The sequence below is a fragment of the Mchenga conophoros genome, linkage group LG11 (genome assembly GCF_057382185.1).
Source record: "Mchenga conophoros isolate Kocher_MC1m ecotype Shallow Benthic linkage group LG11, M_conophoros_male_GT1.1, whole genome shotgun sequence".
NCBI lineage: Eukaryota > Metazoa > Chordata > Actinopteri > Cichliformes > Cichlidae > Mchenga > Mchenga conophoros.
The window spans coordinates 27,687,755-27,712,459 of NC_140536.1; the positions used below are offsets into that span (position 1 = coordinate 27,687,755).

Sequence of the window (24,705 nt, forward strand, 5' to 3'; positions counted from 1 at the left end):
TAAATTTTGCAAGCTTCTGTCTGCTATAATAGCTTGTATGGGGATGGAAGTCAGACCCTCCTCAATGGCTTTCCATTGAGCATCGTATGAAGGATTACATCAGCATATCATAGGCCTTAATTGTGCTGCCCAATAATATTCCCTAAGAGAAGGTAAGCCCCACCCCCCTTTTCCTTTGTTAAGTTGTAGGGTTTTAAATCTAATTCGGGGCCTTTTTCCTTGCCGTATGTATCTTGACAAAATTTTGTCCCATTCATTAAACTGTTTCTGGTTAATTTCTATTGGTAGTGTTTGAAATAAATATAATAATTTAAGAAGAATATTAATTTTAATTGAGTCTATTCTCGAATATAAACTTAAATATGGAATTAAATTCCATCTCGCTATATCTTTCTTAATTTTTTTCTGTATTGGTAAATAATTTCATTCTAATAGTTCTGTAAGATCCTTAGGTATTATGACTCCTAGATATTTAAAGTACTCTGTTTGCCATGCTAATTGATACTTATTTTTAATTTCTTCTGATGGAATATAATTGTACTTAAGCAATTGTGTTTTACTCATATTAACCCTCTATCCAGATAGTCGACTAAAGTATTCAAATGATTGCATTAATTTAGGTAAAGAATTTGATGGTTGACCCAAAAATATTAAAATATCATCTGCATAGCAGGCTAATTTCTTAACTGCACTACTGTATAGCTCTGTGTAAATAATCATTCTGTACATTCGATAATCTTTAATCCTACAACTGTTTGCAACTTGCATAGTTCCCATTTCTGTATAGCTGTATACCCCAGATTCTGTAAAGTTATTTATTTCATATTCTGTATAGTTTTTCATATTTATATCCTGTTCATATCCTGTACATAGCTTGTACTCACTACAGCCTGTACATACTTATAGTTATAGAATATTCACAACATACTTCATACCGTGTACATTATACCATAATAGACCCATTTCTGTAATATACTCACATATCTATATTATTGCTAATATATATTGTAATATATCTATATCACTAAAGCACTTCTGGATGGATGCAAACTGCATTTCGTTGCCCTGTACCTGTGCATGTGCAATGACAATAAAGTTGAATTCTATTCTATTCTATTCTAATTTATGCTCCTTTTCATGGATATTAATACCTTCTACTTCTTTATTTTGTCTTATATATTGAGCCAATAACTGAATAATTTCAATGTTAAACTGTTCTCTTTCCCAAGGATTCCTGGCTTACGAAAACAACTAGGTGTTTCTTGAAATGCTGAGTTAAAGAAACGGGTCTATTTAAGGATTTTTCTGGCAGCGACCGTGACGTCAGCCGTGACGTCAGCTCTCTTTGATCCTTTGATTCGATCAAAGGAACTGATAATTATAGACGACAGGAACCATTTTTAATATGCGCAAAGACCTAAATACCTTTTTAACCTTTTAATGAAGTATTTGAATAAATAAACCTTTTTATTTTATATGTTTCATTTTATTCATATTATTGCTTGGTGTAAAAAATCACTTTTGAGTGCATTTAAACCAATTGATTAATTGGTTTAGAAAAGCCTACTTTCTATTTCCTGTGCTCGTGCACTTTTACTCCAGCGGATTCATGAAGGAGACTTCATGCACTTTTCCCTACATCAGACACTACAGTGTCAGATAACTGTTCGCCGCCTCAAACTCCACCTTCACTGCCTTCGCTGACTCTTTGATGATTTGACTGTCGTGTCGCCCTTTCGCCGCTGTTCGGCGCTGTGGGGCTTTTTAAATAAAGTTATTTAAATTGAAACAAAATGGCAGCGCCCTGTGTGTCTCTCATGCAGCTGTGCTGAAGCTGTAAAGAAGACGAGGAGAAATGCGTTACCTGCTTTAACTACAGGTAACGGCGGCTGTGTTTGTTTTTAACACTCGCAGAAGCGAAAAGTTTTTTATTAGAGCCGAAGAAGATCCGAAATTCGGTATGCGTTTTTTATATGTGAGTAAGCTGTTTAACTCATCTTTGGCATTTCTGTGCTTTAATTTAACATCAATAATTATTTACATTTACTGGCCAGTTCATACATCTTCCTTGTGCTGGGTTGGACCCCCATTTGCCTTAAGAACTGCTTTATTTCTTCATGAAAGATTCTTGGGGGATCAACATGTGACCCATGTTGACATGACAGCATTACATTTGTGGCTGCACATACACGATGTGACTCTCCTGTTCCACCAGATCATAAAGGTGCTCTCTCTGAGATCTGGTGATTGTGGAGGTTAAGTACAGGGAACTCATCTGATTGCCTTCATTACCAGTCAGGTGAACGGGTGTACTTAATAAAGTATCCAGTGATTGGTTGCCAGACTCTAAAGCAGTTTTTCTCTCTTTTGTTACAGTGTCGGTTGTTTTATGCTCCAAACAGTCATGGCAGCTCCCGGAAAGCCGACTAAAAAGGAAATCAAAAAGCAGACTCCAGCCAAGACCTCCTTCACTTCACCCTTTGCCTCAAAATGGAGCCCGCTCCCCCAAGAGGACATGCACTTCATCCTGAAAACTCTGAAGGATAAATTGATCTCAATGGGTCTGGAGAAAAAAGAAGTGAAAGTGTTTCGCCCATGGAGGAAAAAGAAAAGCAAAAAACCTGATGTCGCACCACAACCTGTTCCCCAGGTGAGCGATTCCTCCAAAAACGGCTGGACAGATATGGCAGCCAGACAGCAGCTGGCCATCGGCATCAACGAGGTGACCAAGGCTCTGGAGAGAAACGAACTCAGACTGCTGCTCGTGTGCAAGTCTGTCAAACCGAAACACATGACTAATCACCTGATCGCTCTGAGCACCACCAGAGGAGTGCCGGCCTGCCAGGTGCCTCGCCTGAGCCAGAGTGTGTCGGAGCCGCTGGGGCTGAAAAGCGTGCTCGCCCTCGGGTTCAGACGGTGCTCCTCCAGTGACGATGGGGTGTTTACCGACACTGTCGATGCCATTAAGCCCAGAGTGCCTACATTGGACATGGCATGGCTGCAAGGTGCTAAGCCTGAAGAACCTGTTGCCATGGAGGAGGAGGAAGGTGGTGAAAGAAGGGGACAAAAAAGGAAACTGGAAAGTGAATCTGAGGAGGTGTCAGAGTCTCCCTCCTGCACTCTGCAGCCGCTCCAGGTGAAGAGAATCGTTGCTAACCCTGCAAAGAAAAAGAGAGGGAAGCCGAAGAAAAAGCTGTAAAGTGAAAGAGAAACTTTAAAGACTGTTTAGCTCAGGAGTTTCCAGTGTTGTTTATTTTTTGGTTTTTGAACAGTGCTTGCAGCCTCAGTCTGGACATTACTTATGTGAATAGTTTATATAAAGAATTTCTGGAAGCGTAAAGAGAAAAAAAGGTTTATGGGAACAAGGTTTAGACTTTTCTGCCAAGTATTTTTTATCTGGGGAACCCTCAGACCTTCAGGTTTGCATTCATTGTTTCAGCAGATTAGTAGCATTGCATTTGGTTTCATGCATATTTATACAATTGAATATGGTCTGACTGAAGTTTGAATTTCAATTTGTCCACAATTAAAGCTGGTCTGCACACATTGTTTTTTATAAAGGCAATTACGTTTTTCCTGGTATTTTGATAGTGCTGTTTGTTTTAAATGGAGCTTGTAATATTTGACCCTCAAATGAAATATATTTCCTCTATATCATAGAGAGGGCTGCCTTTACACCACCACCATCTTGGAGCTGTTCTGCTGGATTACTCGGGTACTAAGTAGAAAGTAGTAGTACATTCATGTTGAAATGTAAGCAGAAGTTTTAGACCTCATAGGCAAAAATGAGCCAACTTAACTTCCACACAAGGTGCACCTTATCTGATAGAATAGGAAGCATCAATTACATAGTAGCTATTCCCATAATTAAGACATCAACTATGAGTGTTCACAAAATGTCCTTACCCATTTTTCATGCGTGCCATGTTGTCTGCACAGCCGACAGTTCAATAAACCCTGTGTTGATTACAGATTGTGGTTATGTCCTGAAACAAATGGCAGTTGCATTAGATAACTACAGAGCACTTTATGAGCCAACCTGCTTCTTTAATGAGAATTATGGCTCATTAAAGAAGCAGAAGCTCATCAGTGTTCACTGACAGTATTCTCATTAAAGGTATTGCATGACTCAGTGTCTTTCGAACCTCTATGTCCTGTGGATGTCAAATGATATAAATGGTCTAAACATACAACGTATGTTGGCGGCGACGTGGATGATGTGGATGTGCCCGCCCACTGCTGCGGCGGCTAAAGAGACACGACATACAAAAGCAACATGGACACATGGGAGACGAGAAACAGAACCATGAATACTATTAAATCAAAGGACACAAATTAAACCAGATTCGCACAGTCCAAAAGATAAACCCTGGATCACTTGACCAAGGGCCATGACACTATCACACAAAATTTAAAGCTGTTCTTTTAAGTAAATAAACGAAGCAGTAGGGAAATTTAATATTTGTTTTTTTTTTATTTTTGATTTGCAGCTAAATACACCTTTTTTTTTAATTTTTTTTATTTGCAGCTTTTTGTGCTCCCTATCAAGTGAACCCCTCACCTGAAATAATTTAAATAAAATGACATTTTAAAGAATAAACCCCAACAATCAAATGATCCCCTATGAACAAGCACTGGGCAACGGTGGCCAGGAAAAACTCCCTTTCACAGGAAGAAACCTGAGGCAGAACCAGGTTCAAGAAGGGGCAGTCATCTGCCGCGACTGGTTGGGGGGTGAGGGGCAAAATAAAACTTAAAGGAGAGCACTGCATAGTTATCGGAGGTTGGTGTAGTTGGTGGACCGTGGTTGGAAAGCAGGGGAGGTGGACGCACCTGGGGTGCACATAAGTGGTCCGCAGGTGCGCATCAGTTATAAACACAATGCCACAGGGAGCAGCTGGGTCATTCACGTCAGGTGGACATCTTTGAGAAGACCCAGAAAGCTGCAGGAACAATAAGGGCCGCTGTGGCAAGACCTAAACCTACTTTAAGTAGGCATTTGGCACCACGATGCCACATACCAGTGCCCTGAACCTCATCCTGAGGTGGTTGAGCAACAGGAGTCTCAAGTCCCTCAGGTTCAGCAGCATTTTTGGTTTTTGAAAACTGTAATTCTTCCACTTGACACTGAATAGTTTTCAAAGCTTTCTCGAGATCTGCATTCCGTTTCTTTAGTTCATTTCTCTCGCTTTCAGCCTTGGACAGCTGAACAACAATGGTGTTGTTCTGTTCAAGGAGAAACTCTTGCATTTCCTCAAGTTCATGCACATTTTGCTCAAGTGCTCCAATCTGCAGTGTTATCTTTACGGGCACCCCCTCTATCTCGCTTATGCGAATTTTCTTTTTGGGCTCCATGCCCTGGACTATTCCTCTCTCCCCTGAGTTGGACGGTCCTTCCTCTCTCGTTTCTCTGTGAGACACTGAATTGCTGGACGGTTCCTGTGACATTTCTATAAAAGTTTCGCAAAAAACAAAACAAAACCGCTAACTGAATAATTTAAGTGTTAAACTGTTCTCTTTCCCAAGGATTCCTGGCTTGCGAAAACAACAAGGTGTTTCTTGAAATGCCGAGTTAAAGAAACTGGGGTCTATTTATAGATTTTTCTGGCAGCGACCGTGACGTCAGCCATGACGTCAGCTCTCTTCGATCCTTTGATCCTTTGATTCGATCAAAGGAGGACTAAGCCAACTAACCAACCGTCCTCGGTTTTACTATATTCCGACAGAGGATCCATGTGTGTGACGTCATTCATCCCCGTACTGCTGCTTTGTGAGCTCACAGACAGGACAGACAGCGCGTAGCAACGCGCCTGATGATGTTTAAAGGATCCCGAAGCGCAAGTCCATCTTTTCAGACAAACTGCAAAAGAAATTTCCCTCGTAATGACCATAGCTGGACTGGCCATCGGCCCACCGGGCAAGGTGATTTTTCGTGGAATTACAAAAATCTATTGAATCATATTTACTTTGGTGGAAAGAAAAAAAATAAATATACCGTTTGGGTATATTTATACCTGACTGAAGTTTGAATTTCAATTTGTCCACAATTAAAGCTGGTCTGCACACATTGTTTTTTTTAAAGGCAATTAAGTTTTTCCTGGTATTTTGATAGTGCTGTTTGTTTTAAATGGAGCTTGTAATATTTGACCCTCAAATGAAATATATTTCCTCTATATCATAGAGAGGGCTGCCTTTACACCACCACCATCTTGGAGCTGTTCTGCTGGATTACTCGGGTACTAAGTAGAAAGTAGTAGTACATTCATGTTGAAATGTAAGCAGAAGTTTTAGACCTCATAGGCAAAAATGAGCCAACTTAACTTCCACACAAGGTGCACCTTATCTGATAGAATAGGAAGCATCAATTACATAGTAGCTATTCCCATAATTAAGACATCAACTATGAGTGTTCACAAAATGTCCTTACCCATTTTTCATGCGTGCCATGTTGTCTGCACAGCCGACAGTTCAATAAACCCTGTGTTGATTACAGATTGTGGTTATGTCCTGAAACAAATGGCAGTTGCATTAGATAACTACAGAGCACTTTATGAGCCAACCTGCTTCTTTAATGAGAATTATGGCTCATTAAAGAAGCAGAAGCTCATCAGTGTTCACTGACAGTATTCTCATTAAAGGTATTGCATGACTCAGTGTCTTTCGAACCTCTATGTCCTGTGGATGTCAAATGATATAAATGGTCTAAACATACAACGTATGTTGGCGGCGACGTGGATGATGTGGATGTGCCCGCCCACTGCTGCGGCGGCTAAAGAGACACGACATACAAAAGCAACATGGACACATGGGAGACGAGAAACAGAACCATGAATACTATTAAATCAAAGGACACAAATTAAACCAGATTCACACAGTCCAAAAGATAAACCCTGGATCACTTGACCAAGGGCCATGACACTATCACACAAAATTTAAAGCTGTTCTTTTAAGTAAATAAACGAAGCAGTAGGGAAATTTAATATTTGTTTTTTTTTTATTTTTGATTTGCAGCTAAATACACCTTTTTTTAAAAAAAATTTTATTTGCAGCTTTTTGTGCTCCCTATCAAGTGAACCCCTCACCTGAAATAATTTAAATAAAATGACATTTTAAAGTATAAACCCCAACAATCAAATGATCCCCTATGAACAAGCACTGGGCAACGGTGGCCAGGAAAAACTCCCTTTCACAGGAAGAAACCTGAGGCAGAACCAGGTTCAAGAAGGGGCAGTCATCTGCTGCGACTGGTTGGGGGGTGAGGGGCAAAATAAAACTTAAAGGAGAGCACTGCATAGTTATCGGAGGTTGGTGTAGTTGGTGGACCGTGGTTGGAAAGCAGGGGAGGTGGACGCACCTGGGGTGCACATAAGTGGTCCGCAGGTGCGCATCAGTTATAAGCACAATGCCACAGGGAGCAGCTGGGTCATTCACGTCAGGTGGACATCTTTGAGAAGACCCAGAAAGCTGCAGGAACAATAAGGGCCGCTGTGGCAAGACCTAAACCTACTTTAAGTAGGCATTTGGCACCACGATGCCACATACCAGTACCCTGAACCTCATCCTGAGGTGGTTGAGCAACAGGAGTCTCAAGTCCCTCAGGTTCAGCAGCATTTTTGGTTTTTGAAAACTGTAATTCTTCCACTTGACACTGAATAGTTTTCAAAGCTTTCTCGAGATCTGCATTCCGTTTCTTTAGTTCATTTCTCTCGCTTTCAGCCTTGGACAGCTGAACAACAATGGTGTTGTTCTGTTCAAGGAGAAACTCTTGCGTTTCCTCAAGTTCATGCACATTTTGCTCAAGTGCTCCAATCTGCAGTGTTATCTTTACGGGCACCCCCTCTATCTCGCTTATGCGAATTTTCTTTTTGGGCTCCATGCCCTGGACTATTCCTCTCTCCCCTGAGTTGGACGGTCCTTCCTCTCTCATTTCTCTGTGAGACACTGAATTGCTGGACGGTTCCTGTGACATTTCTATAAAAGTTTCGCAAAAAACAAAACAAAACCGCTAACTGAATAATTTAAGTGTTAAACTGTTCTCTTTCCCAAGGATTCCTGGCTTGTGAAAACAACAAGGTGTTTCTTGAAATGCCGAGTTAAAGAAACTGGGGTCTATTTATAGATTTTTCTGGCAGCGACCGTGACGTCAGCCATGACGTCAGCTCTCTTCGATCCTTTGATCCTTTGATTCGATCAAAGGAGGACTAAGCCAACTAACCAACCGTCCTCGGTTTTACTATATTCCGACAGAGGATCCATGTGTGTGACGTCATTCATCCCCGTACTGCTGCTTTGTGAGCTCACAGACAGGACAGACAGCGCGTAGCAACGCGCCTGATGATGTTTAAAGGATCCCGAAGCGCAAGTCCATCTTTTCAGACAAACTGCAAAAGAAATTTCCCTCGTAATGACCATAGCTGGACTGGCCATTGGCCCACCGGGCAAGGTGATTTTTCGTGGAATTACAAAAATCTATTGAATCATATTTACTTTGGTGGAAAGAAAAAAAATAAATATACCGTTTGGGTATATTTATACCTGACTGAAGTTTGAATTTCAATTTGTCCACAATTAAAGCTGGTCTGCACACATTGTTTTTTTTAAAGGCAATTAAGTTTTTCCTGGTATTTTGATAGTGCTGTTTGTTTTAAATGGAGCTTGTAATATTTGACCCTCAAATGAAATATATTTCCTCTATATCATAGAGAGGGCTGCCTTTACACCACCACCATCTTGGAGCTGTTCTGCTGGATTACTCGGGTACTAAGTAGAAAGTAGTAGTACATTCATGTTGAAATGTAAGCAGAAGTTTTAGACCTCATAGGCAAAAATGAGCCAACTTAATGATCATTTTCCAAGTTTAGTTTGCTGTAAATATCTATAGATGGACAAAGGTACTGGGAGATTACATCACTTGGTTGAATTGGGAATGTCTTGATGCCCTCCTGGGAAGGGAGGTCTGAGTGCCTCTGCTTAGACTGCTGCTCCCGTGACCCGGATAAACAGAAAATCGATGGCTGGAGGGGAAAGATTAAGATCGATAGAAAGATCCTTTATTAATCCTTTGCAGGAAATGACATTGCCTCTGCAGACACAGACATAACACCACACATCCCAAACAAAATATCAGCTCCATTACTTATTTCTAATAAAATTAGTATTAATAAATAGAAAAGATCCCAGCCTGATGGTGGAATTGAACTGAGGACCTTTTTGCTGTGAGGCAATAGTGCTAACCACTGTGGTGCCTGAATTACAAATACTTAAATTCAAAATATGTGCTGTGAAAAAGTGTTTCCTGCAGTGCGTCACAAAGGAGTCATGACTCGTGTTCCTTTTTAAAGTGAGTTTATTCAATCAAATATCCATGCTGGTATAGCCGACGTGTGTTGAAACAGATTGTTATTTGCATGGGGTCATGTCTAAATGATGCTGGTACAAGTTCTTCAGCTTTTTCACAGCTTACAATGGAATCGAATAAAAATATTGTTCTTCAGTTAGAGAAAGCTTTATGACATTTCAAAAGTACACCCTCCCTCACCCCACCTCCAAACCTTAAAAAAACCAAAAAAACCAAAAAACAACCTTTAAATAAGGCAGGTACTTCTGACAGAGTTCTCGCTAAAGGGCGTGGCTAGAAACATTGATGCTATAAATCAATGCAGCAGCGAAACAGACATGCTCACAGTTCATTCAGACAGCTGCAAGCAACACATCTGTGACACAGCAACATCCATGAGGCACACAGCTTTGACCCAGCGACCCACTCTCAGTTAAATTAATGCCAGGAACACGTTTGTAGAAGATAACGTCATTCAACCTTTAAGTGATTTTTAAAAAGAACAACAACATCTTTGAGCCCTGAAGCACCAACAGGACAAATATTTATCCTCTTCTGGCTAATCTATAAAGGGATGATTAGAAAAGTACATCAAATATTAACAATAAAGTCATTAAAATAAAAAGCAGCCTCTTTACCTTGCAAGTTACGCAGAGCCCCGTGAACATTAAGGAACTAGAACATTTAAATTAACCAGCAGCTCCACCACAGACAAAAAAATAAAACAGTTTTATCAAAGATCCTCATCCAGCTCTTAAATCACAAATCTGACAGTGATGTTTGTTTTAAATACTGAAAAGGAGGAAAGAAATGATGTAAGACATTAAAAAAAAGAAAAAGAAGGTACAGTTATAAATATCACAACCGTTTCACGCACTTAGCTGCACAACACATGTAGAAAAAAAAGAAACATACACAAAATACAGTATCATTAAAAAAAATAAACCCAGAGAAGTCAATGAAAGCGGATCTGGAGGAGAGGACACTTCAAGCTGATGCCACTGCACCCGTGATTAAACAAGTCCTTTGTTTAATAAGCACAGAGCAGTTTATCCACTGCTGTGGGTGGCAGTGACCAAAGTAACAGAAGATGTGCCCTGTTTGCTTTAACCGCTGCTGAACAGAGTCCTTCCATAGTAAATAAACCTCATTTTTTTTAAACCTGGCTCTAAACAGAAACTTTAAATTTTTTTGTATAAAATCGAAGTTTTTCCCCACGTTCACCGGCGTCATTCTCACTGCCCTGCTTATGCACTGACCAGACCAGCTCCTATTACTTCTAACTGAACAGCTTTACTAACTGGACAGCACACCACTGACATGCAAACAACCCTACGCTTGGGTTTGTTACTACAAAGAGTGTACAACCAAACATGTTGTTTTAATGTATTAAAAAACGCCAGCTCTAGAAACGGTTTTATAAGGTGAAAACTGCGCCCGTCTTTCATAAAAAAAAAACATGGCTGTTCAGATTCTAGGGCAATCCCATCTGATTTGAAACGAGGACCCATTTATTTTGTATGTTTAAGAACGGAGTAATTGTGCTTCGTCTCTGCAATACATTCATTAAAAAAAATAAACAAACCCCCAAACACTTTGAACAAACTCGGTGACTTCTAAGCTACTCATGAGGAGAATACTTTGGATCAGCCCTCCCAAACCCCTCAAACTCACACTACACAAATAAATATGATCTGCCTTTAAATGTACAATTAACTACCATATGCTCTTTAACAAAGCACATGTATATCAATGCACCAGTGGGATGAATCCTTTTTTCCTCCCTCTCAGTGTTTGCAGTTTGTCATTTTAAAAGTTAAGATCAGCATTTCTAATTCTACTGAGGCCCAAAACAGCCAGCAGAGACACTCGACTGACCGCACTGATATGAAACTGGAGCAAAAATAAGTGCAGCAGGAGCAGAAAGGAGGAGAAGAAAGGGGTTTGGGAACAGTAACTGTATGGACAGGATAAATAAAATTACAACAGTTGTTAATTATGTCAGGTCTTGCTTGCTTAGTTGATTATCATTTACATAGTTCCACGTAAGTAAAGTTAAATGACGTGCCGGTCCATTGGTGTCTACTGAGGAAGAAGAACTTAAAACAGAATACACAATGTCAAGGCATCCTCGAGTGTCAGACCGGTGTGTGTGTGTTTTAAACGTGAGCGCTTATGTCAGGAGCGTTGTGTCGTATGAGTATCTCAGGCATAGCATGACTTCACATTCAGGATGTTGGATGGTTTAAGAGTTTTCACCTCCGGGTGAACTGAGAATGTTTTTGATGATACAAGTGCCGAGTGAAAGCTCCACTCGGGCGCTAGGTTGGATTTACTGTCGCAGTTCTCATTGTCTAGCTCGGGCCACCTGCGTGTCCAGGTAAGGTATTTCCAGAGATCGCTGAGAGCCTCCCGAGTTTATGCAGCTGCCGTGAAGAGAGCTGCTACTGAAGGACCAGGCCAACCTGAAACACACAGATCAAACTTTTTATGATCATAGGCTAGCAAAGCAATTGCAAATCATCACCCTCTACCTCCGTGCTTGACTGCTGGTATGAGGTGTTTGCACTGATAAACTCCACTTTGGTCTAATTTGTCAAAAGGACATTGTTCCAAAAGTCCTGTGTTTTTTCCCAATCAAAACTAGGCTTCCATGATCTAAGGCATACTCAATCATGTCAGAGGATGATTTCTCCTTATCAGGCCTCTGTGGATTTGCTTCAAAGCTATAGACTTATTTGACTGTGAAGCTTGCACAATCAGGCACAAGAAGCAGCTCTACTGAGATCTGAACCAAAGACTATTTCCACTTTTTCCACTAATTGTCATGGAGTCTTATCACAGGATGCTGACCAATAGTTGGTGTGTGATTACCACCTGAGACTGACCTTATCAGGGTCCATAGGGGGACATTTCCAGTTGTAGAGGTAATACTGCAGATTTCCATCTCCTATCCCAAACTTGAGCTTCTCCAGAAACACCTTATTCTCCATTAGGTCCAAGGCATTGAACACATCAAAACCTTTCTGTTAAACACAAAGAACAAACACCATGATAACTAACACAGCAGCAAGAAAATTATCAAAAGTATCTGGGGAAACCCTGCTCTCAGTTTGCGTTTGTATGCAGAGCTCAGAGTAGCCTTGCCAGCTGGTTGACACCAGGCCCGTACTACGAAGCAGCAGGATTTTAGCTTATCCCAGTAACCTTGGGGGTTACCCCTGAGTTTTCTGCACTATGAAAGTGGTTCACTTCTTCTCGGGGTACATCGCCATAGTAACTTGTGCTGCAAACCTAACCTGAGTTATATTCCAGTTATATTGCCTACTGACTGATCAAGTCTTGTGAAAATAGCTTCACCATTCATTTTATTAGTAATAAATACAGTTTATTTCGTTCAATTTTATTTCTTGAGTTTTTTTAATCAATAATATCATGAATATAATCTGGACACCCATTTCTACTTGACTTCATATCAGTCGCAGGTAGCCTAAGTCTACATTTGAATTTTGTTTTTGTGTTTGTTCTTTACATGCTCTTAGACTATTCAACACCATGGAGGGTGCAGCTGAAAAAAAACAAAACAAAATAAAGCAAAACAAAAAACAAGACCACGATATGCAAATCTGAACACTGGACTACTTGATTATAACCCATCAGATTCTCGTGTTTCTTAATGGTAAAGTTGTGATATTAGTAAGTCTGTTAACTCACACAACTGGCATTTTTGTCAGCTTTTCTTTCTGCCATCAAAATAGGCTAAACTTTGTTTTTCCTCTCACACCCCTGACTTTTCTGCAGAAGCTGTGTCACCTGCATTCTCTATTGTGTGTAGCCTCTTCATATTTTCTAATATTACAGTTTACTCTTCATTTGTAAAATCAGACACTCAGCTTCCGGTACAATAAAAAGTTTGACTGGTCAGATGTCCTTGTATCTAGATCCAGAAACTCTGAATCAACTTGAGTGCTGATGTTAGAGGAAGTGACTTGAGATAATAGAAAACTACCATGGAACTTGGTTCTCAGCACAGAGCCCTGCTCTGGCCTCAAATAAATAAAGATCAGACCGGGTCAGTCTCTCTCACTTTTATCCTCTACTGCACAAGTAAAATGTTGGATCATACTCTCACTCCTCATCTATCTAACCAAACATCACTGACTCCCAATGATTTATAAGGCTTTGCGTTAAAAAAAAGTAAGAAAAAAAAAAGTACATAAACCATCTTGGTATTCATAAAATAAAATATCTATCCATCTATATAATCAGTCTGGTCTGTATTGTGCCATTTTTTCCTCCTCACACGTGCGTCTTCTTGTTGCTGTTTATGTTTATGTCACTGATCTCATCAGCTGTTGTCTTTGGTACTGGCAAGTGTTTAAAAGCAGAAAGTAAGATTACCAGTTTGGCCAGGATCAGTGCATCATTCATTAAGTCCAGTAGCGGGGTTTGTGTATGAATGTTGTAAAAAGAGTAAGCAGCCTTCAGGCTCCTATGGAGAGGGTGATGCATCACAGTCGAGGGCAAAGTGTAGAAACTAGTGAAATCTGTGAGAATGCCACCAGCACCCTGAGGGAAATAAAAACAAGAACAATGTCACTTTAAGTGCAGAAGAGCCATCAACATCAGGGTGCAAATCTGAATCCACACACCTCTACTACATATGTGTCAATTATGTTGTCCTGTGGTAAGAACCAGTGAGCCACCTCCTCCTCTCCCATAGAAGGAGCAAGTTGGAAACGTCTCAAGTATCTCTGTAGCAGTTCAGTAACCTGACCGACGTCGCGCCTTTCCATCGGCCGCAGACCTGGAGTCTTGGTGCTCTGCACAGGGTGGAGAGAGCAAAATGAAAATCTCTAAGAGTTCCTGCTATCAAGAGGAACAGCGAGATGCAGGACTTATGAGTGTAAGTGTTTACATCTGGTAGTCTGTAGAGTTTCATGGTTCTTTGCAGGGTCATGTTTCTGCTCAGATGGGAAAATTTAACTTCCACAAGCTTTCTAGGGTTCAAAGAGCGGTGCCAGTACCTGGGGATAAAAAATACCCAAAAAAACAAAACAGGAGACCAAGATTAAAAAGAAAAAAAGGAGTGCTTCCTGAATTCAAAACACTTCCACTAGATGTGCTCTTTAGAAGAGATACGTATAAGCTAACATATCAAAAAACAAACAAACACCAGGGCACTCTGTTTCATTAAAAAATTAAAATGCTTATATTCTCATGGCACTGAATGGCTGAATCTTTCTAGTGTTGTTCCACCAATAGCAAACCTATGGTTAAGAGTGGAAAACTTGACCAGTAAAGTACTGGTGGAGTTTTACTGGTGGAAAAGATTCAGAGTAGACTCAATTTTCCCCCATCAGAGCTTTAAGTTAAATATGACCATGCCATGAGTATAAAGGTATTTTAATTTTATATGAAAAGAGAGTGCCTTGTTTTATATATTTTAACATGTGTGACTAGTGAATAACATACCTGCATGTAGACACGGGTTTAGGCAGCACAACTCCAGCGGTGTATACGGCCTGAAATATTCCTTCTAAGTTCACTCTCCTTGTTATCTCTCTGATGAGCACAGGAGCAACGCGCTTTGAACGCAGCTTCTTATGAACACACAGGAAGTTGATTTCTACCATCCTCTTCAGCCTGGAGCCACAAGCGAGAAAAGAAAAGAAACAAAAGGATGGATTGAATGAGTAAAACACTTTCCCCATCACTGCTGTTCTCAAATGCATACAATAAGTAATGAACACTCACGTATCATAGACTCGTATATCTGCAGGGATGGCACTGATGAAGCCAACGAGCTTCTTATTTGAAGACACTCTCACTCCGCAATGCCACTGTGGTAACCAGCCAGGTGGACGTAAAGCCCTGAGAGGGGAAAAAATCTTTTTATTATAACCGCATACATTTAAAGCTACTGTACTGCATCATGTGATAAACATGAAGAAGCTTACCATTTAAGAAAGTTTGGAGAATAATCAAATCTGAACATGTTATCATCATCCTCCACATAATTTTCATTTAACAACGTGTACAATTCCTTCAGCTGCAAAAGAGCGTGACAATAAATCATTCTGTTTTGATTAATCTGATTAATCTCATTGGTGTATTTTGAACAAAGACTGCACTTACAACATCTGCATTACTGAGATCCAAAGTGTCCCACATAAAGCCTTGAGGTAAAGAATATGGCTCCTGTCTGATGTTCTCTTTGTCAGCCTCAATTGGCCCGTGACTCGTCACAACTTCATCTACAAAAATAGCACAGCCTTTTGTCAAAGGTTTGCAACTGTTTTCCAATCACCACACTTCCACGGGACCTCATAAAACTCCATGTCCTTAAACTGTGAGCAATGCACAAAACCGCTGATGGCATCAGACTTTATATAAATCTGCTGCTGTTTGTCCTGCGTCAACCCCCACAGCCTGTGGCTGCACAAAGGCCTGACTCGTTGGGTCATGGCTGTTATGGAAACAGCTTGATCTAATGCTGCTGAGCATGCCCAGTGGGAATGCATGGACCCCTACTGTACATTGCAGCTGACATGTTTCTAAGATACTGGCCTAAATCAGCAGACTGAGGAGATAAAACCAGCAGATGGCGCTGGTGCAGAAAGAAAAATAATTTCTGTTGACAGAGGAAATAATACCAATTTAAACAGGAGTGCAGTTCATTTAAATGAATTTAACTAAGTACTTACTTAATTTTGGGACAGGCTGAGTATCCCAGAACTGGTACTTGTGCTTGGCTGCCTCATCTATACTCTTTGCTGGACCCTGGCAGGAAAGCAGCTCCATAGCTCTTTGGATGTCCTGCAGCTTCTGGATGGGCAGCCCAGGGTTCTGATTTAAAGCGGGCACACATACACAGATTACTTAATGTCTGTATCACTCAACCAAACACTGGATGCTTTAAATAATCTAAATGTAGACGAGAGGCAACATCAGAGTGCATGCAAATAAACAGTCTTATAGTCATGTTTACACAGGTCTTTTCCTACACACTATACTCCCACTGAGCAAGAGAAACCGGATTAATCATGTCACTGTATAAATGATTGATGAAGTCAATGATCTTTAAATTATAAATGCAAAAACCCAAATATGACAGTCCCTGTCATTAAATCATTTGGTTAAGCTTGATTTGCTTTCTTCATCCGATCAGAACATCAGAGTCTGGATGTAGTTATTGTTTATTTTTCTAAAGCAGCATGCAGTATGTAGAAATCTCACAGCTGGCTAAAAGTTTGTGATATATCCTTTTAGCAAAATAAACTACCTCATTCTAGAACCTCATTACAGAATACAAACAGGGAGCATGCCAAGGCTGGAAAAACCTTACTGACCATGACACATTGACGGCAAACAAGCTGAATTCTGGGTTGTTGCTTTCCCTTTTCTTACCCCTCCTCTTTTATTTTCAGGATATTAAAAGAACCTTGTTTTGTATTGTATCCCCTGCCCTAAAAAAAGGGTGTGTGCACTCTTTTCACTGGGTCATCATCACCATCACACCTTGATCTCCTGAGAGTCCGAGGCAGAGTCAGACTTGGCTCCCCCCGAGCTTGGCTTCTCTTTCTTCCTCTTCTGCTTCTTCTTCTTCCTCTTGGCCCCCAGCTCTCCCCCTGGACTGCTACAGACATGAAAACAAACGATGAGGATGGATGCTGGCTAGACCCGCACACAGAGCTAACGTTAGCTACCATAGCAACGAATGACAGCTCAGCTACTTAACGTTAGCTAGCTAGCGGTTTGTCTTAATGGTTGCCCGCCATGTCATTCAGTCGGAGAGCTTTAAAGAGGTCACAACGTTATAAACAGTTCAAGACGGCCTGTGTTTGCTGTCTGCTAATACTAGCAGGCTCACTGCCTTAGCCGCTCACAAGCAGGCTGCCTGGAATATCATTACTGCGTTTCCCCGAGCCGACCGGACAGGCCACCCCTCACCCTTGCATATGCTCATTCTCCTCCTCGTTGTCTCCGTCTATCCCGCAGGTGTCCTGGTCGTCCAGCTCCAGGCTCTGCTGACTGGCTGCGGATTCACTGTCCTCCGCCATCATAAAAATGTTTTAAAAATATAGTCAGCCACCGTTTAACAGAGCTAACGGGGAGCGGGCGAGAGATGGAAAAAACAAAGAAAATGTCGAAGGAAATCGCGCCGCCTAGAGGCCAAAGGCGGGAACTCAGACCTGAGCTGCTGCCTTTAACATGAAGCCAAGTGGTACCCAAACTAGACTTTTACCTTATTTCAAACATATAGCCATTTAAATGTTATAGACACTTTAGACACTTGTTTCTGATACTGAGAGGGAAAATAAATACATATTACAAATTACAGGTAATAAAAGAAAAGACAAAAATCTAAAATTATTTTTTTAAATAAGAAAATACAAAGTAAAAATAAATTGTCAGTTTTTTAAAACTAGATACTGGGATATCTGCTGGACTATCAGCAAGTGTGTTCTAAATTCATACTATCAATGAGAAAAACACGTGCAAAGTAGCACTTTTTGCTACTTCAACATTTTTAAACACATTTAAATTAGGTAAACAAAACCATCCTGGAAAAGAATTGATGATGTAGCAGAAGAAACAAAAAGCCTAAAGGTTACAATTAAATAAAAATACCTGTTTAAATGTACAAAAATATAACAACTCTGCGCTGCATAAGGCATGTTTTAGACAGCAACTTCGGGGATTTGATATCATTTAGGATTATTCAGTTTTCTTATATCAAATACATATAAAAACACACAGATCCCGATCAGTTACTTAAGTTAATCTAATTAATCCGTTAATAAAAACCATCCTCAGTGAGTCTGGGAGTGTTGGTGTCCTTATGGAAGGCTGTAGTCAGGACCATGGAGGTATAACTGATATGTTTTTGTAGATATCTGACCTATCTGAAAATAAAGATGAGAAATGTTTTTACCATTGTATGTTCTCTAGCTTTATAATGATAAGTACTACAAATAAATTTGTTTTAAAAAAATGGTGAAAATTACCCTCAGAAAGGACATTAATTTACGCTCAACGGCGATTTTGTTAGGTACACCTACTCTGTAATGCAAATATCTAATGGCAGCGGTTTGGTGCAATTAGGAATGCAAGCATGATCAAGATGACCTGCTGAAGTTCAAGCCGAACATCAGAATAGAGAAGAAAAGTGATTTAAGTGAATCTGACACCGGGAACCACCCTGTGTGTAAACAGGCTGGTCTAGACAGGTCAATTTAACAGTTTCTTTAAAAAAAACTGGCAATTTACTGGGATTTTTCTCCACACAACCATCTCTATAGAGTTTACAAAGAATGGTCGAGTGAGCGGCAGCTTTCTGGATGAAGAGGCCAGAGGTCATAGCCAGATTGCTTTGAGTTGATAGCAACTCAAATAACCACTCGTTATGACCAAGATATGCAGAAGCACAGAAGCAGAAGACCACACAGTCAGCTAAAAACAAAAAAAGTGAGTATACAGTCCAACACTGGACAACAGAAGATTGGGAGACGTTGCCTAGTGAGTCTTGATTTCTGCTGCAACATAGATGGTAATGACGTAATTTGGAGTAAACACCACAAAAGCATCGAGCCATCCTGATTCTACGGTTCAGGCTGGTAGTGTAAAGGTGTGCGGGACATCTTCTTGGAAGCCGTTGTGCACCTTAATACAAAGATCATATCGTCAAACAATGGTGTAACCGGAGATTCCCATCATGGATATGCAGCCACCTGAAAGCAAAAAGGGCTCCCAGCTGATTCTAGCAAGGTGTACCCAATAAAGTGGCCCATATGAATACATTTTAACTACTATCTGGATTAGCGTATAAAGAGATATAGAGGTTTAATTTTGCAAACAGATGCACACTCAGTTAATTCCAGTTTGGCTGTTTATTCAGAATAACAGGCTTCAAATATAATGCAAGCATCTGATTTACACACTCAAAGATACTGTATTGCTCATCCACCCTAAAAGGGGAGATTGCTGTGTGGGAAACTAAAAGAGAAAAGGCCATTCATAACACAAAGACACACATTATTTTGATAAGGCAGAGGTAAGGAAAGACTATACACACTCTGTAATATGGCTGCTTTGTCTATGTGAACCTTGACTGGATGCATGTTGATCAGTCAGCATCACCTCAGCCGCCACTGCAAAACACATTTCAGACAAACGTTCACCCACAAAACACAAAAATAAGAAAATGCACTGAAACGACCTGCAGTGTAGTTTCACATATCCAGTGCCACACACACACACACACACACACACACACACACACACACACACACACACACACACACACACACACACACACACACACACACACACACACACACACACACAAAAAAAACAAAACATCTTTAACTGCTTACTCTGAGGGAGACTGAACTCTTGCTGATTACTGTAGAGGATTTTACGATTGCAGCAGCTGGTAGACATTTTCTGAGATGTCTGCAGTGTAGCTTGTTATACGCTAGTGCTGAGGAAAGTTTACTGCATGCTTTCTTTCACAAGCAGGAGAGAAAGTAAGGGCTGAGGTAGGAAGGAGGGGGAGGGCGGACGAAGGCAAAAGGAGGTGAGAAATAAATAAGGTAATCAGTTGCTGTAGAGTCAGGCTATTCAAAGGCACTTGGATCGTGGGTGAGTGGTTCAAATGGAGGTGAAACACAGCAAGCAAATACAGTTTGCATTTCAGGTGAAAGGTTATCGAGCGTTTGCTTTTATAGCTTGAACGTTAAGGTGGGTACGGAGGAAAAGCCCTTAACATATTTAAAAGAAAGAAAAAAAAATAGCCTATTCTCAGATAAAATACTTCATGTTTGGCAATTAAAATTATGATTAAAATTACAAAAAAAAAAGGCATCAAGCAGCCATATAAAAGTTATGCATAGCCTTCAAAGCAAAACATAAAAAATACACCAGTCAGTGGTTCAACAGTTACAAAACCCTTCATACCAATATCCCTCACAACTAATTTGGGTGGCTTTGAAGTGGTATTACATCCTTACCCACCAGCATAGCGGTGTGTCACATTATCTGATTATGCTACAGAGCAGATAGTGGTTAAACCTCCTCAGTCCAGAAACCTTATCTCCCACAAAGCCTTCTGATGGGCTAGATTAAACTCTAGCAACATACCACCAACCGTTCAAAGTAAATCCCTCGAACACGGCTGCCCCGTTTTGCACAGATGTTTCATAATCTCAGACATCAGTCAGTGTGAACAAACCGGGGTTATAACCTTCAAACGAGTGTTGCTGCATGTTACTAGATTAAGCTAATGGACTGAGGACAATATGGCTCAAGAAAGAAAGTTTTTTGTAGTCTCGGATTTTCCATGAACCACCCATCGACTGCTTCTACTACAGTTCATTTATGCTTGCAAGGCTATTTATTAAAAAGGCATATATTTGTTGTGCATAAAATATCCTAATTTCGTGCCTCCAGCGTCTTTATGTCTCCCCTCAGGCAATGTGTTCGCCACGCCTGACGAGTGGTCTGTTTATGTAGTGTTTCATGAAAAGTGAAGTACAACAGTGGTCATTAAGAGTCCAGCAGAAGTGTTCATTTCTCAACCAGATGGGCTCCCAGTGCTAAAGTATTGATTCAGTGCTATATTAAGAACAAACGGCTTCAATTTAAACACATATATCCTTCATGTTGTGGTCTGAGCAGAGGAGGAGTTGTGGTTAACGGGCAGATTTACACTCTTCCAAGTCTGTTTCAAAGCAGAACCGACATGCACTTGTATTTCCTGATCATTTTTCCTCCTCCTAGTACCTTTCCTTCTCCACATAGTGCCTGAAAAGATGCTGCCTCTGAAAGTGAAGTGTATTGAAAAGTGGAGGAAATAAATCACAGTTGCACTCCCCAGAATGGATGCATTCAGCCACATTAGTGGACAGGATTACCACTGAGCATGCCTCTAATGTGACTTTGTGAGTTGCCTAGCTCACTAGAAAATGCTCAAAACAGCAATAATAAGAACACGATGACACTTTAACCTCAACAACACCACTTCTGCTTGGATCAGGACACCTCATTCTTTGAGCATGAGTTGGAGGGGTGGGGTACAGCTCTCTCGGCAACACACAAATCCAGTTTTTAGCGGCAATGCTGTGCAGTGTGGTTATGCTTTTTTATCGTTGCTTTATGGCACGCATACTGAGACTCTCTCCCATGTCTGAAATGTTAAATATTTAGCGTGCTTCTCATTTCAACTTGAAGATCAGTTTTCACTGAGATTTTATGATTAAACCTTACTTAACTTTGCTCAACATCTTGTTAACTTTGATAAATTTTTCCCAGAAGGGGAAAGAGATTGTTTAATTAACGCTGATTTTTTTTTTTTTTAAAACAGCATGGCAACTTAAAAAAAGCCTTAAACTGGCATTCTACTTCAAACAGACTTGAAAAATGTGAATCTTTCCTTTGTCATCTGTGAATCATTTGAGGTTGAAGGCCAGCAGGGGTCGCTCCTCCCTCCTTTGCCAGGGGCTTTTCTTCTCCTCTTCTGCATCATCGTGTGCTGCGTCCTCATCCGGAGACACTGACAGCAGCGCGTGATCAGTCCTGAAAGTCACTCCCTCTGGAGTTGGCAGGGGCGGAGGAGAAGTAGGGGATGCAGAGGAAAGTGAGGGTGGCTCCTCCTGTATTTGTACTCCCTCAGCTGTTTTACCCACTGCATCCCCCTGCCCCTGATCCACTCTGTTACTCTCTCCTTTGTCTGACAAGACAGGTCCAGATTTGCTGCCCTTGTGGGTGCACTTCTCCTCCTCACAGCCTCCCACATTCAGATCATCCACAAACACCAGCTGAGTGTAGGCCGAGGCTGGCGTCGCCCCCTTTGATCTGTCTTTCTCAATCCCCCTTTCCTCCTGCTCAGCATCTCTCCCCCTGCGCCCCGCTCTCGGCTCGTTCAGGTCCACACCCGAGTCCAGACTGGCATCGTTACAACTGCCATGCCTCCCTTGACGGCTGCTACCTTGCTGACCTCCTGCACTAGGTGTGCTGTTGTTGTTGTTGTGGCACCCTGCCCGCTGGAGATCGATGTAGGAGTGGCGAATGTGAGCATTGGAGCGTCCATCCAGGGAGACAAACCAGGCTCGTGGGTGAGGCAGAGGCTTCCCTCCTCTCAGCTCCATTAAAGTCTTTTCAGCCAGCAAGGTGTCCTCGCTGTTTATTTCCACAAGACCCGACTCCCCGAGAGCTCCTGGAATAGACAGAGACTCTGACAGGCCTGAGATACCCTCGCCTTTACCCTGCTTTTTTGGACCTGGGTCGCAGTCAGTGGGGGTTTGCCCCAGGGGCTGCTGGGAATGTGAGGCATTGAGCTCAGCCTGGATGGTCTCTAAGTCACTCTGCTGGTCAGTCTGCAGCAGGAGCGCCTGACCAGACAGAGGGTGCTCCCCAGGCAGCCGCATGTAGTGTGCTGGGATTACAAGTGTGGGTCGCACTCTTGAGTAGCCTTCCCCTCCACTCAGCAGATCTACAGAGCCGCAGCAGAGCAGCTGGCCTGGCCGGGAGAGCAACTGGGGACTGGGCCGCTCCAGGTGGTCCACAGACCGGGACAGAAGGTGGTCAGCAGCCCTGCACTCACCTCCCTCCCCTCTGCTGGGGGAGTGCGGAGGAGATGAAGGGGAGATGCAATCAATAATCCCAACACTGCTAAGCTGTGTAGCTGACACTTGACCATGATTAGTGGATGACAACGCATCTGAAATCTGGTTGCTAGATGAACAGAAGGAGGTGTATGATTGACGGTAGCCCCTCTCTGTCCCCGATGATAGAGCAGCCCTCAGTTGAAACGTCTCTACAGACTGTCGGTAGTCTCGGCTGCGAGGCGTCAGATTGCCCAGAGATGATCCGTGGTGGCTGTTGTTGCCGAGAGAGGAGCGGCTGTGTTTGTTTTGATGGATAAGGCTGTGTTGACGTTGATTGTCTCGGTGCTCATATGAGGAAGGCTTGAGCATCGGAGTGGTCATGTCAGGCTCAGTCCCCGTGGAAACAAGCTCCAGCTGCACCTGAAGGCAACAACAAAATTCAGGTGTGAGAATGTTTTTAAATACCATCACATGAAGCAAACCATAACAAACACTGTAGTTTAATTTCAAACACGTAGAGTGCTATAGTGTGAGTAATTCATGTGTTTGGTCCCATCTTGGTGTTCTTTTGTGTTAAGAAGGGTGAAGGAGGTGTGTTGTTATCCATAAAAACAGCCTTTTGATTGGTTGAAAAATCAAAATGAGGGGAAAAGCATAAACATGGCTGCAGCTGACAATTTTTAACATTTTGAAACACTCAGGTTCACTTTATTACAAAGAAGTTCTTTGTTATTATGACTCCTGTCTTCTCTGCTCCAGGGGCCAAGTTAAAGGACCAACCACACAAACGCAGCTACAGCACAATGATCTCCACAGCAAAGCTCTGCACAGGACCAACAAACAACCATGCAGTGCACTTAAGGAGCACAGGTTAGCATCGATACACGTTTTCCTTCCTAGGGGCAAGCTATGAGCAAGTCAGGTATGTTGAGCTTAAAGCCAGAGCTTTCAGTTTTTACCCATCTAAATCCCCATAGCAACATGTGCTGAACCAGGTACCAAGGTCTTTTTTCCCCTCTTTTTCATGGGCCACATATTACTGCCTTTCCCTCCATCGACAAGCTGTAAAAATGATAAACTGATGTAGATTCTATGTTCTATAGAGGTGTGAAAAAGTGTTTACCCCCTCCCTGATTTCCCTTTTTTGTGTTTGGCACACTTAAATGTTTCAGATCATCAAAAAATTTAAATATTAGACAAAGATGACACAAGTAAACACAAAATGCAGTTTCTAAGTGAAGGAGTTGATTATGAAGTGGGGAAAAAAGTCCAAGAAGTGATTGCCCCCAAAACCTAATAACTAGTTGGGCCAGTATCAGTGTTGTTTCTCATCTGTTTCTTTAAATCGTACCGTAATGTGTTACATTTTGAAATCGTTTAGCCCGCTTCACTTTGTCAGGTTCTATCGGAGCGATTTCTTAATTCAACAGGTCTGACAGTAATCAGGCTTTTTATTGAAACTCAACTCAGCTTTCAAAATCACAGTGGATTTATGATTTAACTACAAGGACAATTACTTTTTCACGCAGGACCAGACAGGTTTGGATAAATTTTCTGCCTTAATCAATGAAATCATCATTTAAAAACTGCATTTTACTCGGGTTCTCTTTGTCTAATTCTAAAAAAATTGTGTGATGATCTGAAACACTGGCAAATATGCAGGGGGCAAACACTTTATACACCACTGTATATATGAAAACTGTTGAGTCACGCATTCCCACAGTAATTAATGAAGGTATAATAGTTAGTTTAACACTG

General features: G+C 41.4%; 3 protein-coding genes across 10 annotated transcripts in view; 1 reads left to right on the forward strand and 2 right to left on the reverse strand.

Annotated features, from left to right (window-relative positions):
- Positions 1-1,737: 1,737 nt before the first annotated feature.
- Positions 1,738-4,343, forward strand: LOC146564380 (ribonuclease P protein subunit p38-like). Of its 5 annotated transcripts, XM_085292133.1 has the most exons (3): positions 1,794-1,975; positions 2,216-2,299; positions 2,377-4,343. In XM_085292133.1, the coding sequence occupies exon 3, from the start codon at positions 2,390-2,392 to the stop codon at positions 3,197-3,199; it is 810 nt and encodes a 269-aa protein (XP_085148259.1). In that variant the 5' UTR covers positions 1,794-1,975; positions 2,216-2,299; positions 2,377-2,389; the 3' UTR covers positions 3,200-4,343. The 5 variants fall into 5 exon arrangements, with proteins under 5 accessions (XP_085148258.1, XP_085148259.1, XP_085148260.1 ...); XM_085292132.1 differs by lacking the exon at positions 2,216-2,299 and having other exon boundaries at positions 1,738-1,879; positions 2,377-4,337; XM_085292134.1 differs by lacking the exon at positions 2,216-2,299 and having other exon boundaries at positions 1,794-1,958.
- A 4,989-nt stretch (positions 4,344-9,332) lies between these two features.
- nmt2 (N-myristoyltransferase 2) lies at positions 9,333-17,505 on the reverse strand. 2 transcript variants are annotated; one of them, XM_085292138.1, is made up of 12 exons: positions 17,291-17,505; positions 16,859-16,973; positions 16,045-16,186; positions 15,476-15,594; positions 15,298-15,389; positions 15,095-15,211; positions 14,813-14,983; positions 14,256-14,364; positions 13,990-14,160; positions 13,739-13,906; positions 12,226-12,363; positions 9,333-11,802 (listed from the first exon to the last, which is right to left on the reverse strand). In XM_085292138.1, the coding sequence occupies exons 1-12, from the start codon at positions 17,401-17,403 to the stop codon at positions 11,782-11,784; spliced, it is 1,476 nt and encodes a 491-aa protein (XP_085148264.1). In that variant the 5' UTR covers positions 17,404-17,505; the 3' UTR covers positions 9,333-11,781. The 2 variants fall into 2 exon arrangements, with proteins under 2 accessions (XP_085148264.1, XP_085148262.1); XM_085292136.1 differs by having other exon boundaries at positions 16,859-16,976.
- A 1,710-nt stretch (positions 17,506-19,215) lies between these two features.
- fam171a1 (family with sequence similarity 171 member A1) overlaps positions 19,216-24,705 on the reverse strand; it is a 61,552-nt gene continuing 56,062 nt past the window's right edge. For all 3 annotated transcript variants that reach the window (XM_085292143.1, XM_085292142.1, XM_085292141.1), the window contains exon 9: positions 19,216-23,367. In XM_085292143.1, the coding sequence (XP_085148269.1) occupies positions 21,790-23,367 (1,578 nt within the window). In that variant the 3' untranslated portion in view covers positions 19,216-21,789. The remainder of the gene's footprint in view (positions 23,368-24,705) is intronic.

What these genes read in the sequence shown, in the direction of transcription:
- nmt2 (XM_085292136.1), bottom strand. Translation starts at nt 17,403, where the DNA reads ATGATGGCGGAGGACAGTGAATCCGCAGCCAGTCAGCAGAGCCTGGAG. An exon ending in TCAGCCTGTCCCAAAATTAA is followed by an intron (nt 15,595 to 16,044) that starts GTAAGTACTTAG and finishes CTATTTTTGTAG; the next exon opens with ATGAAGTTGTGACGAGTCAC. An exon ending in GATATACGAGTCTATGATAC is followed by an intron (nt 14,984 to 15,094) that starts GTGAGTGTTCAT and finishes TTGTGGCTCCAG; the next exon opens with GCTGAAGAGGATGGTAGAAA.
- LOC146564380 (XM_085292132.1), top strand. Translation starts at nt 2,390, where the DNA reads ATGCTCCAAACAGTCATGGCAGCTCCCGGAAAGCCGACTAAAAAGGAA.